Genomic DNA, 12,820 nt, shown 5'->3' on the forward strand with positions numbered 1-12,820 from the left:
GCTCACGGCGCCGTATTCACCTCAACAGAATGGCATAGTAGAGCGCAGAAACCGAACGTTAATGGAAATGACAAGAAGCATTCTCAAACACATGCGAGTGCCAAATTTTCTTTGGGGTGAAGGGGTTAGACATTCAACATACCTTATCAATCGTGTTGGAACCAAAGCCTTGGAGTTATCAACACCGTACGAAGTATTGAAGGGACGGAAGCCAAACATTGAACACCTCAAGGTGTTTGGGTGTGTCGGGTATGCTAAAGTAGATGCACCTCACTTGAAGAAGTTAGATGACAGAAGCAGAGCACTTGTGCACTTGGGTACCGAACCTGGATCAAAGGCATACCGACTATATGATCCAACAAGCCGAAGAATTGTGGTGAGCAGAAATGTGATCTTCGAGGAAAAAAGAGCTGGAGCTGGAGTAGTCAACCACGGGAAGTTGCTGATGAATCTAGTAACTTCAAGGTGGTATTTGGAGAGTATGGGAATCACGGTTTAAATGAGGAAGATAATATAGATAACGATAAAGCTGTGGACTCAAACCATGACGAAGAGTATGAACCGTCTCAGAGATCAGAACCGTTGATTTTACCTGACGCAGAAACAGAGGAACCACAGGTGGAACTCAGAAGATCAACCCGAATCACTAAGAAACCAAGCTACCTTGAGGATTACGTCTACCTAGCAGAGATTGAAGGGGAAAAACGTTTGCTTGTGGTGAATGATGAACCGTATTACTTTGTTGATGCAGCAAAAGAAAAGGTGTGGAAGGATGCATGTGATGACGAGATCGCATCCATAGTTAAAAACAACACTTGGGAGCTTGTTGATCTTCCACCAGGAGCTAAGGCAATCGGATTAAAGTGGATTTTTAAGATCAAACGTAACTCTGACGGCACCATCAACAAGCATAAGTCTCGCCTGGTAGCAAAGGGATACATCCAACGCCATGGCATAGACTATGAGGAGGTTTTTGCACCCGTAGCACGCATAGAAACAATATGACTTATCATCGCATTGGCTGCGTCAAACGGATGGCAAGTTCATCACCTTGATGTGAAGACAGCATTCCTGTACGGAGATCTGGAAGAGAATGTCTACGTGAGTCAACCAGAGGGATATGAAGTAGAAGGAAGCAAAGAGAAGGTATACAAACTCAAGAAAGCACTCTATGGCCTAAAGCAGGCTCCAAGAGCATGGAATGAGAAGCTAAACCATACCCTTGGAGAGCTGAAGTTTGTTAAATGCACCAAGGAACCATCTCTGTATCGCCTACGAACGGGGAAAGATCTTCTACTAGTAGCCGTGTATGCGGACGATCTATTGATTACTGGGTCTAAAGCAGATATGATACATGAGTTCAAGCGAAACATGTCTTCCAAGTTTGAGATGACTGATCTGGGGTTACTGACATACTACTTAGGCATTGAGGTACTGCAACATGGTGGAGGAATCAATTTGAAGCAGGAGAGTTATGCAAGGAAGATACTGGAAGAGACGAGCATGAGTGAATGCAATGCTACATTAATTCCGATGGATGCAGGTTTGGTATTGTCAAAAGCTAAAGAAGAGCGAAGCGTAGAAGAAAAGGACTTTCGACGTGTTATAGGGTGTTTACGATACCTACTGCACACTCGTCCTGATCTTGCCTATTCAGTTGGAGTATTGAGCCGGTATATGCATGAACCAAAGGAGACACACTTCGCAGCTTTGAAGTAGGTGTTACGTTATGTAAAGGGAACTTCAAGCTACGGATTGGAGTATAAAAGAACTGGAGAATCGACATTGGTTGGATACAGTGACAGCAGTCACAATGTATGTGTTGATGATGGAAGGAGCACTACTGGTCACATGTTCTACCTCAACAACTGTTTGATAACATGGTGTTCCAGCAAGCAGGAAACCGTTGCGTTGTCGTCTTGTGAAGCTGAATTTATGGCAGCCACTGAGGTGGCTAAACAAGGAATATGGCTGCAGGAACTACTAGCTGAGGTTGTGGAGAAGCCATGCGAAAGGGTCATGATCAAAATAGACAACAAATCAGCCATTGCATTGACGAAGAATCCTGTCTTTCATGGACGCAGTAAGCACATCCATAAGAGGTATCATTTCATCAGAGAATGCATCGACAATGATCAGGTTGAAGTGGAGCATATTGCAGGAAGTCTTCAGAAAGCTGATGTGCTGACCAAAGCACTTGGAAGAACAAAGTTTGGTGAAATGAGAGAGCTGATTGGAGTGAGAGATCTGGCGAGTGAAGTCTTCAAGTTTAGGAGGGTGAATGTTGGAGATAAACTTGAATCTATTTGTGTTAATCCTATTTAATATGTGTTTTAGATAAGGATGAATCCTAATGAGATTAGGATAATAAACTCTATATAAGTTGATGATGAGATGTGCCATGAACTTGTGAGATTTAGAGATTGCTGTGAGAGCTTGAGTTTTGAGGTATTTTCTTAAGGTAACAAAGGGAGTTTGATAATCTTTGAGTCTCATATTGTGAACGATAAACTGATAGATTTGATGTGTTTAATCACTTTTTTTTTGCAAAACTTTTTCTTCATCGTTTGTATATTTTGCACAATAGGTGTTGTTACACATGTTTATAGTGTAGCTTTATCATTTGGTGTTTAGGATAATATTGTCTGATCATGCCTAACAAATAACCATATGTGCAAATACTTTCGAATGGTGCATACATTTGCAATTACCGAGTGTGTTTTGTATATTTACTTAAATGACTCAATTTTTTTTCTCAATTGTACTTCAAAATAGAGTACAATTTCACATTGTAGTCTCTCGTGTACTATTTGATAGAGAATTTTCTGTTGTACTACTTTGATATGATGCTTTTAGAAAAAGTTGGTAAAATTGATTTTCTGGTTGCTATCAAACTCATAGATTAATTTCCTCGGTTTTTCTGTGTAAACTTAAAATGTAATTCATTTAAATAACACCAGTAAATAAAACATAATTTCAAAAGTATGTTAACCACGTAAGAAATACGAACTCTCCGATCGTGATCGGTGTGACACCACATACATAAAGTTTGAACTAGAACCGACTTCATGATGGCTTTCCAAAATTAAAAATATATTATCTTAGGTTAAAATAATTATTTATAAACAACCCATTAGTTACACATGTGTAGAGTATGTCTTCTCAGTAAATAAACAAAAAGTTATTTTATATTTCGAGGTTGAAATAATGTTTAAATTAAGGGAAATTGAGGCACATATACGTAACAAAAAAAGAAATAAAGTATATATCCATAGCAATAATCAAGTTAGAGTATTCTGTGTATTTTATGTAATATTACTTATTTTACCCTTTGAACAAATCTTGACCATTGATTTTCATATTTCTTTTGTTTCTTTTGTTTCTTTTTCATTTTTTTTTTGTCTTTTTTTTTTCTCCCCCTCCAAATTTTATTGATGTATATCTTTTGGATCAAATATAATTTAACTAAATAATTATATTAGTAACGATATACATATTTTTTTTACATATGGTATAACTTAAAATTTTTAAACCTAATTTTTAAACAATATCGGACAAAAATTATACTATACTATTCATTAAAATAAAATAATACATTTAATTAAACGCATTTAAAACAATGTGTTACTAATACTTATAGTATATTACTCTATTTACTTAGTATAATTTTTTGGAGCTCCCTCCTTCCTTTTCCCTCCACCTCCTCCCTCCTCTTCTTCTCCCTCCTCCCTCCTCCCTCCTCCTCTTCTTCTTCCTCTCTCCTCCCCTTGCTCTTACTTCTCATCTTTCTTTCTCCCTCCACCTCCACCTCCTCCTCTTCCTCTTCCTCTTCTTCCCCTGCTGTTCCTCCTCCTCAAATGCATGTTACTTTTGTATATTTTTTCTATACTTTTATATACTATTTATTTAATATACATAGTACGGTATAATAATACGTCATTTTTAATAATATGTTAAATGTACGTGACATGTTCTCAAAGAGAATAAAGTAAAAATATGCCAAATTGTTCCATCAAATAGTAATTATTGTAGTATGGCTATATTCTTTATTTTATGTCCTCTTATACATATACAACAAATTCTCCCTTAAATTAATCCTCAAAAAGGATGTTTAAATTAAAAACAGTTAAATGATACAAGACTATGACTTAAGACTTATGAGCCAAACAGTATTTTACGAGGAACATAAGATAGAGGAGGTTCCTAAGAAGAGGAGGGTGAAGATTACATACAAGTTGACCCGTTGAACACGAGTCTTGTGTATAGTCTTCCACAATCACGACTCCCGCAACCGCTACCGACAATACGAAATTAATATAGCATGTCAATGTCATGGACAAAATCTTTTTAGCGTTACACGGCTTAGGCGCCTGAAAATTTGGAAACAAGAACAAGTTTGAGCAGTGATGCGTTCACTGCGTTTGGTGAAAACGTAAAAGGCCATGATGACTATTAAATTTTAAGTTGTAAATATAAAATACTTCAAATTCATGAGAATCTTATTTGTACGCGTCGTCTGATTTGTGACCAAGAATACTGTGTTGTTGGTGGAGACTAAAAAGAACAATTCCAAATTTAGGAGTTGACGAAATTTTCAAAGCTAATAGTCTTTTTTTTTTTTTGAACAAAACAAAGCTAATAGTCTAAATGTGATATGATAACTAGAAGCAGACCAAACTCTAACAACCATCTATATTGTGTGTGACAAAAATGAAGCCTCCTATTTTCTGTTCAACACGTTAAAGGGACATATTTCAAATTGTTACTCCCCTCTCTTACCAAAAGATATTTTATTACCAAAAAAGAAGATATTTTAAAATATTTTTAATGTTTAGTTTTTTACAAAATTTTAAAGTAAACAATTTCCATTGACTCTAAACCGATAGCAATTAACAATTTAACTATCGTCCATAAATATTCTTAATAGTTAAAATTTGTTTATATTAATTAATGAAATCTGCATTGAGATTTTTAATAAATTTATCTTTAAGATACAATTAACAATGTAACTACAATTTTTTTCGGTATCCACAAAAGTGGTGAAATACATCATGCATATCCAATACTCTTTGTGCCAAGAAAGCTGACCATTATGTCTATGAAAACACCACGTTAAAATAGTTTGTTGCAAAAAACCACTTGTAACAGTTGCAAAAAACCACTTGTAACACATTCATGCACTCCATTACCCGTGTGAACTGTGAAACATGAAAATACTACATCAAATATTCGTAGCTCCATTTGATCAAAGAAATATTCCTAGCTCCTATTATTGTTTCTTTTACTCTTCCCTACTGCAAAACCATCTCTAACCTCAAAATTTATCTGAATTTTTTTTTTTTAAAGAAAATGATTAAACCCGGATCTATTAAAGACACAGACCTAACTCCCGGATGAAAAGTGCAGTCCACGGATAGACCCTCTTCCGGATATTCAAATGGGCCGAAATGCAATAGCCCATATCCGTATAGGATGACCAAAAAAATATGATTTAGTTTCGCATGACAGGAGGATCAAACCTGAAATGTGGTGACATCCGAGCTCTTCCCCTTACCACTTCACCGCAATCTCCCGGTCAATTTTATCTGAACTTTCCAAAGCCTCATCAACGTAACATGCAAAAATCTTCAGCTCAGCCAGAATCTTTATTTGAAATTTAACATCACCAACCATATACATACTACTACAAAGATATTGAAGTTGGGATTTATATCATTAACCTCGTAGAATTAATAATCTTTAAACACAACAGACCTTAAAAGAACTGTGTGGGCTACAACTACAAATGAAAAAATAAATGTTACAACATTGAAGGCAATACATATATAAACTATATATATAGTCTTCTGCACCTCCTAAACTGTGCAAATAGAGAACCTACCTTACACCGTGACAACATTCATATTTACATACGACTCCTACGAAGTGGTTTTGTCCCCCTTGTAATACCAGACCGGCTTTGTGTAAATAAGATTGGTTTTTATATGGATCTATCAACCGATTCCTGGAAACCTCCGAGCTTTATGAGGATAAGTGGAAGATTTTTGGAGTGTTCTCGTTGGTGGTGGAGGCGGCGGCATCATCATACGGGAATGATTCTTGAACTTGCTTGAAGATGAATGTTTTCTATCTGACTCTATCGCGGATGCTGATGAGCTCGGGAATGATCCTTTCTTGTTCTCCATCGTTGATAGTTTCAGTCTCTTTGAGGGCTTAGGAAGATGATGGCGATCATGATGATTATGCAGCGCTGCTGAATCTTTTCTCACGTGGTTGTTCTTCTTGCTGCTTGAGATAAGATGTAAGGAGGAGGAGGATTCAGTTGTTCCGTGCCTTTCAAGAGGCGTTTCTATTAGTTTGGATTTGCGGGCCTTCATTGACTTCTGAGAAAGCATCGTTGGCCACCTGAGGATTCCGTTTGGGTTGTTGTTGTGGTTTCCGGATTGGACTGCAAAGTCACAAAGCGTTTGAGCAGCTGCTAGTAGCTGAGGACAGGATCGAGCTGCAGAAAAACATAGCATCAATCATATGACTAGGTGATGAGAAATTGAAATGGCATTTGTGAAAACATACCATCGTCTTGAACATCTCGCGAGCCCTCTGCTTCTGCATTTGATGAGACACAAATCCATATCATACAATTTTAGTTAAAAGAATAAAAGGGTGAAAATTTAGATTCTTACCAGTAGGAACACATGACGCTTTTTGAAAGGTAGACACAGATGCTTCTGTGCACTGGCACGAAGTGGTCTTAGTTCCAGCACCAGTTTGCTTCTGTACTGGAAGGACTAAGTTTTGGTTGAAAGTGAGTGAATCCAGATTTGCGAAATGATTGGTTATACTCTCCTGAGAGCTCATAGTAGTCTCGGCTATTCTTAGCCATCGCCCTTGACAAAGCGTTTTGCCAGTAAGAAGCTTTGCAGCTTCCGAGTTGGTTCTAGAGCTCGCATTATAAGCCTGTGACCACGGGAAATGTGGCAATCCGCCACGTAGAGGTAGTTGTTTAGCTGAACGCTGCTGATCTAACATGTTCTTAGAGTTCTGAGAAGGTTTTGAAGCGTCTTGGAGCAGAGAATCTAAATCTTTCGGCGAAGGAAGCCCTAATCTTTTCAATACATCGCTAGACTCGCATAATGGAAAATTAAGTGGTGAGGAAGGAATCTCAGGATTGACACAATGATCCTGAAAATACACAAGAGTAGATAACTTTTCAGTTGAATCAACAGAAGCATACAGAAGCAGCTAAGGCCATGTCAGAATATATATGAAATTTCAAAGTATTGAATTAGGTAACACACCTTAGAAGATGAGGATAGATCTCCATCAAGAGCATTTACTTTAACGCTGTTTTCACCATTTACTGTTGCAGAGATAGAGCTAGGCGACTCCAGAGATCTGCTGATGGAAGCGTCTAATTCAGCAGAGATTTGTGATTGAACAGGCCTTCTAGTTGGAAGAACAGACCAAACATTTCTGACTACACTCAGCAAAGTGTCATTAGTCTTCTCAAGTTTCTTCATTTTGTCTTTGCCCAAAGAAGGACACTCATAAGAGCCTTCAAGAAGCTTGTTCAGTGACAAATCTTCAACGAGTTTGGTAACATCATTTATATCAGGCTTCAAGCCATAGGCACCTGCATGCAAGGCAGATTATGACTTATGAGGTACACAGAACAATAGAAAAAGATCATAGCATGTCATGACATGAGGACAAGACCTTGCCATATCAAAAATGTCGTGTTTAAATGAAAATACTAGTGAAAACACAGGTGCTGTGACTCTCACATAGTCACATTGGTACTATAGAGATCCAAAGAGTATGTCAGCCAATGAAACCTTTTCAGTTTGATGTTAAGGAGACTAAGAGAAAAGAGACTGAAAATCACCACACAACCAAGGGAACCTCTAGAGCTACATCAAAACAGGTTCACTTGTAAATTCACTTCAAAGTTCAGATTGAAAGTACACAAGAACTAGCCAAAGTAAATGGACCACATACCAAAATAAGCATTTTCGCCAGTGGCTGGATTGACAGTTGAAAAAGTTCTAGTGAGAACTTTTGGAGTCCTCTTATCACTTCGCCTGCCATTACAGCTGCTTCGTTGCTTCACTGCTAAGGGTTTATCTATGCACAGCATTAAACAAAAAAAAAATAATAAGTAGCCAAATTAAAAAGTAGCATCTCGGAACAAACTTCAAGAACATATTACATACTCTAAAGTTACCTGAGAGAGTAGATCCTTGTCCAGATAACTCCTTGGAGTCATTATCTCTGACAGTGTCATCTAAAAGAATCAATCTAGACCTTTTGGAAGTAAGGTTGCTACTACTATTTCTCGAAAGCTTTCCTCTTTTCCTAGAAGACTCTGCACTTTCAGGACTGGCGATCGGTAGATAACCGTTCTGAGGCTCGGAAGAACTTTCAACTCGGAGTTTGGTAAGCCTATCATGTACAAAGTCGTGTGAGTGCATTAACTTGCGCCATTGAGACGGATCTGAAACCCCTCCTCCTGGAAGATTTAGAATCTTTAAAAGTTAGCAAATTTACCAAATCTCTGACTGGATCTATAACGCAAGTAAAAAAAGGTCTAACCTTTCTTACTAATTGAACGCTCAATCTCGACGCGAGTCTTCTCACAGTTGCTGTTGTCTGCTGTTTTATTCGACGAAACCCTAACTCCGCCGCACCCTTCGGATCCCATAAGCTTAGCCTGCAAAGAAACCACCACGGGACAAGAAACCTCCAAAACGTCCATCAGAAGACGACATCGCAACCGTGTAGGCTGCGAGACGAAGAAGACATCTCTTCTTCTTCTTCCAAGCTAAAAAAGCTTCGATCGAGCTCGAGAGAAGCTAATTTAATTCGTGTGGGAAAATCGAAAGCTCGAAAAGAGTGAGATTGATTTAGGGATTTGACGATTTGGGGGAAGAAGAAGAAGAAGGCGATGGTGCGGCTGCGTGGTTGATTTTTCTAGGGCAAATGAAAATATGAGAGTGGATTAAAGATGAGTATTTATAGTTTTTGGAAAATTAATTTTGTCATCTTTGGATATGCTCTATGTTCCGGTGTGCTCGTCTGCACCGGTACGCATGACGTGTTTACTGCATTATTGCTGTAGACAGTTATTAGCAACCGTTAGATACAGACTGGTGACGAGGATTTTATGATCTAACGGCTTTACTGAGTCATCTAGGCTTTCGCACGTATCTTTTTTGGTGAGTTTCTGAAATGTTCCCATGGAGTGTTCAGGTGTTGGCTTGGGCATATTTATTCGACGGGATTACCCCTTATCTGAATACCAACGCCGTTAGATTCTCTAGTGTCCGTTAAATGTTTATATACATTTTATTATTATTTGATTTTAAATAAATTCACTTTTATTTCTATCAACACTAAATTCACCTTAATTTTGACCGGAACAATACCTTTGATAGATGCGGAACAACTGTGGTGTGCTCCTAAACCAAATACATTGAAACTATTGAATGTAAAATAAGAAGAGTGTTGAAATCTTAGTAGAAAATATGTGGTTTCGACTAAATTGAAAGTATTCAACCGTTGAACTTTTTTTTTTGGTGGCCCGACTTTGCTACTTGACGAAATGTTATTGGTAAAAATGTTTGATGCGTGTAAGCATGCATCCTTTATTTGGATATATATTTTTTAATATGGATAAAAATGTTATTTTCATGGGAAATTGTACTTTATAACTAGAAAATAAAGTATAATTAAGAATTTAACTAAAATAAATAAAAAGTCTCTAATAAATAAAATAAATTGTACCTCTTCGTAATCACTTTTACATCCTCGATAGTTACATTCATCTCTAAGTCACCATCACCGTTGTCACCGCCACCACGACCATCACAAAAAATAATTCATTGATCTGAAAGCATAAAGTTGATTGCTAGTCATCGGAAATCTATAGTCGTCTTCCTTGATGATGATGACTAAACTGGAGGAGATGACGATCGAGGTGAATCTTGTGATGTTGGCGATTAATTTTTTGATGGTTCAACAATCGATAGTGAAAATAGGAATCAAAATTAGAGAAAATGAATAGTGTATTGTAATATGTATTCTATTCTATATTACTCACCTACATAAAATAGAAATGTCACTTTACAATATATCTCTCTATCTCCATCTCACCTTCCTCTTGATCTCAATCTTCATCTTTCCTCCTCCTGCTCATACCCTCTTCTTCCTCTTCCTATGAGAATTTTCTCTTCCATAATAATTATTGTAAATCATATAGTTACTATTCTATTTTACTATATTATATTCTATTTTAGAATGATATAATAAAAATGTCGTTTACAATCTATCTCTCTCTCCTCTTTCTCTTCCTTCATTTAATTTCTTATTTTTCATTTAGCATGATTCATTCCATTTATATTTGGTCCTCAACCACAATCATCGTTTCCTTTGGTTTGCCACTTTTGCAGCTGAGGCATCTTCCGATTTTTTCACAGCTGTTCGTTTATATCTACTACTTCCATATATACTCCTCATCATCATTTATTTACCGGTAACCTGAAAGGAGAGAGGCTATAACCGGAAGAAAAATGAACAAATGATATGAGATCTAATTATGTCAAAATCAATGCTATTTAATATTTTCTTAATTTTGTTATCAAAATTGGTTATTTCAAAAACTAACCCTATTTTCATTGGTTGTGCAGATTTTTTTTATTTTATTTTTATCTCCATCCAATAATTCACATTCATTTATTTTGTCATGAAAATTTTATAAAAATAAAAATTATATCAAAATTCATATTTTATGATCTATAAATAGAGAAATTTTCATTTCATTTGGATACAGAAAACGTCATTTTTATTATAATCAACTATCTTGGTGTTATAAACTTTTTTTTTGTTAAGTAGATCCCAATAATAAACCTTTTAACACCTAAAATTCTTCAAATTCCACCACAATCATCAACTGTATCTGTCCCAATATGCATTTGCAGTCAACATATATTTCAACGGAGATATGACGTTCTCCGTGAAGGATGTCGGTTGATGGAGAGTCTCACACCATTCAGTCTTTTTCAGAATGAGTTCATATATTCGCTGCGACACGGGTTCAACTCGCCTTGTTCCTAAGCATTTGATGTGAATCACTGTATCAGCGGGCAAAGATACGCATCCCTAATCCTTTGCTAGAAGAAGCATCCTCCAAAAAACAACCAAACTCCCCAAAGATTCAAGCTTGATGTTTCTGAGATCTAAACATTGCCCAAGCTCTGAAACCTCAATTAGTGACGGTTTTACACAGCTTCACACCCTGAATCTCTAAACCACCGCTGAGTAGCAACGCAACCAAACATTATGCTCGGAGTCGACAAAGTAACTCCTCCAGCACAGTCTCTTATTTCACAGGCTTCTCTAACAAAGATTTTGCTCGATTCACCTCTGGTTTTTTCCGAAGACTCTCCAGAAGAACAAGCATGAATCGACGGTTTTATGCATTAGAAAAAGAAAAGGCTTAGCAACAAACATGAGCCACAAGTCAAGAGGATTAGAGCTCACATGTGGATACCTCTGCTCTCATCAAGGAGAACACGCTAACTCTGATAGGCCGCCTCACTAACCCTCAAGAACAAAGGATCTAGGATCTTATACCCTTACTGCCTCAGAAAGTGGAACACGCAGCGGAGAGTAGTAGGCGCAAATCTGGGACACAACTGTTTTGAGTTCAAGTGTGAAGGTGAGGAAAGCCTACAACGAGTCTTGGACAACAGACCGTATCCCTGCAATGATACCCTTCTGGATACGCATAAAACGGCTACCACTCCATTTCTGGCATGACGAGATGCTCCGCTGTATTGGCAAGGAAATAGGGAGCTACGAGAAACATGAGCTAACAAAAACAACAGCACGTGTTAGAGTCCTCGTAAATGGACTCAACCCGCTCATCAAGGAGACCATAATAGAGTATGAAACAAGAGAGGAGAGTAGGATTACCTTAGAGTATGAAAGACTGGCAATCGGGTTTCGGCCCAGGTCCACTTGGATTTCGGGTTTTCGGTTTCATGAATTTCAACTCCATTCGGATATTTTAAAAGTTCGGGTCGGATACGGTTTGGTTTTTAGTCGGGTTTGGTTCGGGTTTAGGTACATGTCCAAGATCCAACTGAACCCGAAATAGTTTCATTTCATATATTAATCGGGTTATCAATTCTAAAAATATTGATTTGTACTTGATTAAACTAAATATATCCAATAATTTGTTTACATGACTTCCTCAAACCATATTGATTTCATCCAAAATAATTTTGGGAGACTCGTCTATCAACCATACGAGACACTTCTTTGAACTATCATTAGATAATGAAACGTAAACAAATGAAAATTAACAACTAGAAACTCTATAAACCTAAGTAACACTATTTAATCTTTAAAAAAACATTGTTGATAAACAAACTTATTCATAACTGAATTTCAAATGCAGTTGCCAAAATACCAAAAACATTAATATTAAACAAATACCAAAAATATATATTAAACTAAGCATTTGAGTCAGTTATTCATGTAATAGATAATTATTTTAGATGCTTAATAATATCTTAATGTATTGTGGATACATCCAGGTTTTAGTATCCATGTTCTAAAACGCGGCCGCACCGGCCGATTAAGCGGCGGGAAACGGTTCGCGGAGGTTAAGCGAGGCGATTTCATCTTATTTGGCCACTAACTCGGAGTCGTCCAAAAAAAATACACGTTTTTGAGGTTTTAAGCTTAAAATCGAGTGGTACATGTTAAATCTACGAATATTAAGCATAAACATCAAGAAAAACGCAAAAAAAAACTG

The 12,820-nt window shown here is 37.1% G+C and overlaps 1 protein-coding gene across 1 annotated transcript; it reads right to left on the reverse strand.

The window, feature by feature from the left end:
- Window positions 1–5,694: 5,694 nt before the first annotated feature.
- On the reverse strand, window positions 5,695–8,993 carry BNAC09G12500D. The gene is made up of 7 exons (XM_013825246.3): window positions 8,593–8,993; window positions 8,225–8,509; window positions 7,999–8,124; window positions 7,299–7,633; window positions 6,684–7,182; window positions 6,574–6,606; window positions 5,695–6,502 (listed from the first exon to the last, which is right to left on the reverse strand). Exons 1-7 carry the CDS (start codon window positions 8,753–8,755, stop codon window positions 5,994–5,996), a joined length of 1,950 nt encoding a protein of 649 aa, XP_013680700.1. The 5' UTR covers window positions 8,756–8,993; the 3' UTR covers window positions 5,695–5,993.
- Between the last annotated feature and the right edge of the window lie 3,827 nt (window positions 8,994–12,820).

The sequence above is a fragment of the Brassica napus genome, chromosome C9 (genome assembly GCF_020379485.1).
Source record: "Brassica napus cultivar Da-Ae chromosome C9, Da-Ae, whole genome shotgun sequence".
In the NCBI taxonomy this organism is placed as follows: domain Eukaryota; kingdom Viridiplantae; phylum Streptophyta; class Magnoliopsida; order Brassicales; family Brassicaceae; genus Brassica; species Brassica napus.

What these genes read in the sequence shown, in the direction of transcription:
- BNAC09G12500D (XM_013825246.3), bottom strand. Translation starts at nt 8,755, where the DNA reads ATGGACGTTTTGGAGGTTTCTTGTCCCGTGGTGGTTTCTTTGCAGGCT. An exon ending in TGGCGAAAATGCTTATTTTG is followed by an intron (nt 7,634 to 7,998) that starts GTATGTGGTCCA and finishes CCTTGCATGCAG; the next exon opens with GTGCCTATGGCTTGAAGCCT. An exon ending in ATCTATCCTCATCTTCTAAG is followed by an intron (nt 7,183 to 7,298) that starts GTGTGTTACCTA and finishes GTGTATTTTCAG; the next exon opens with GATCATTGTGTCAATCCTGA.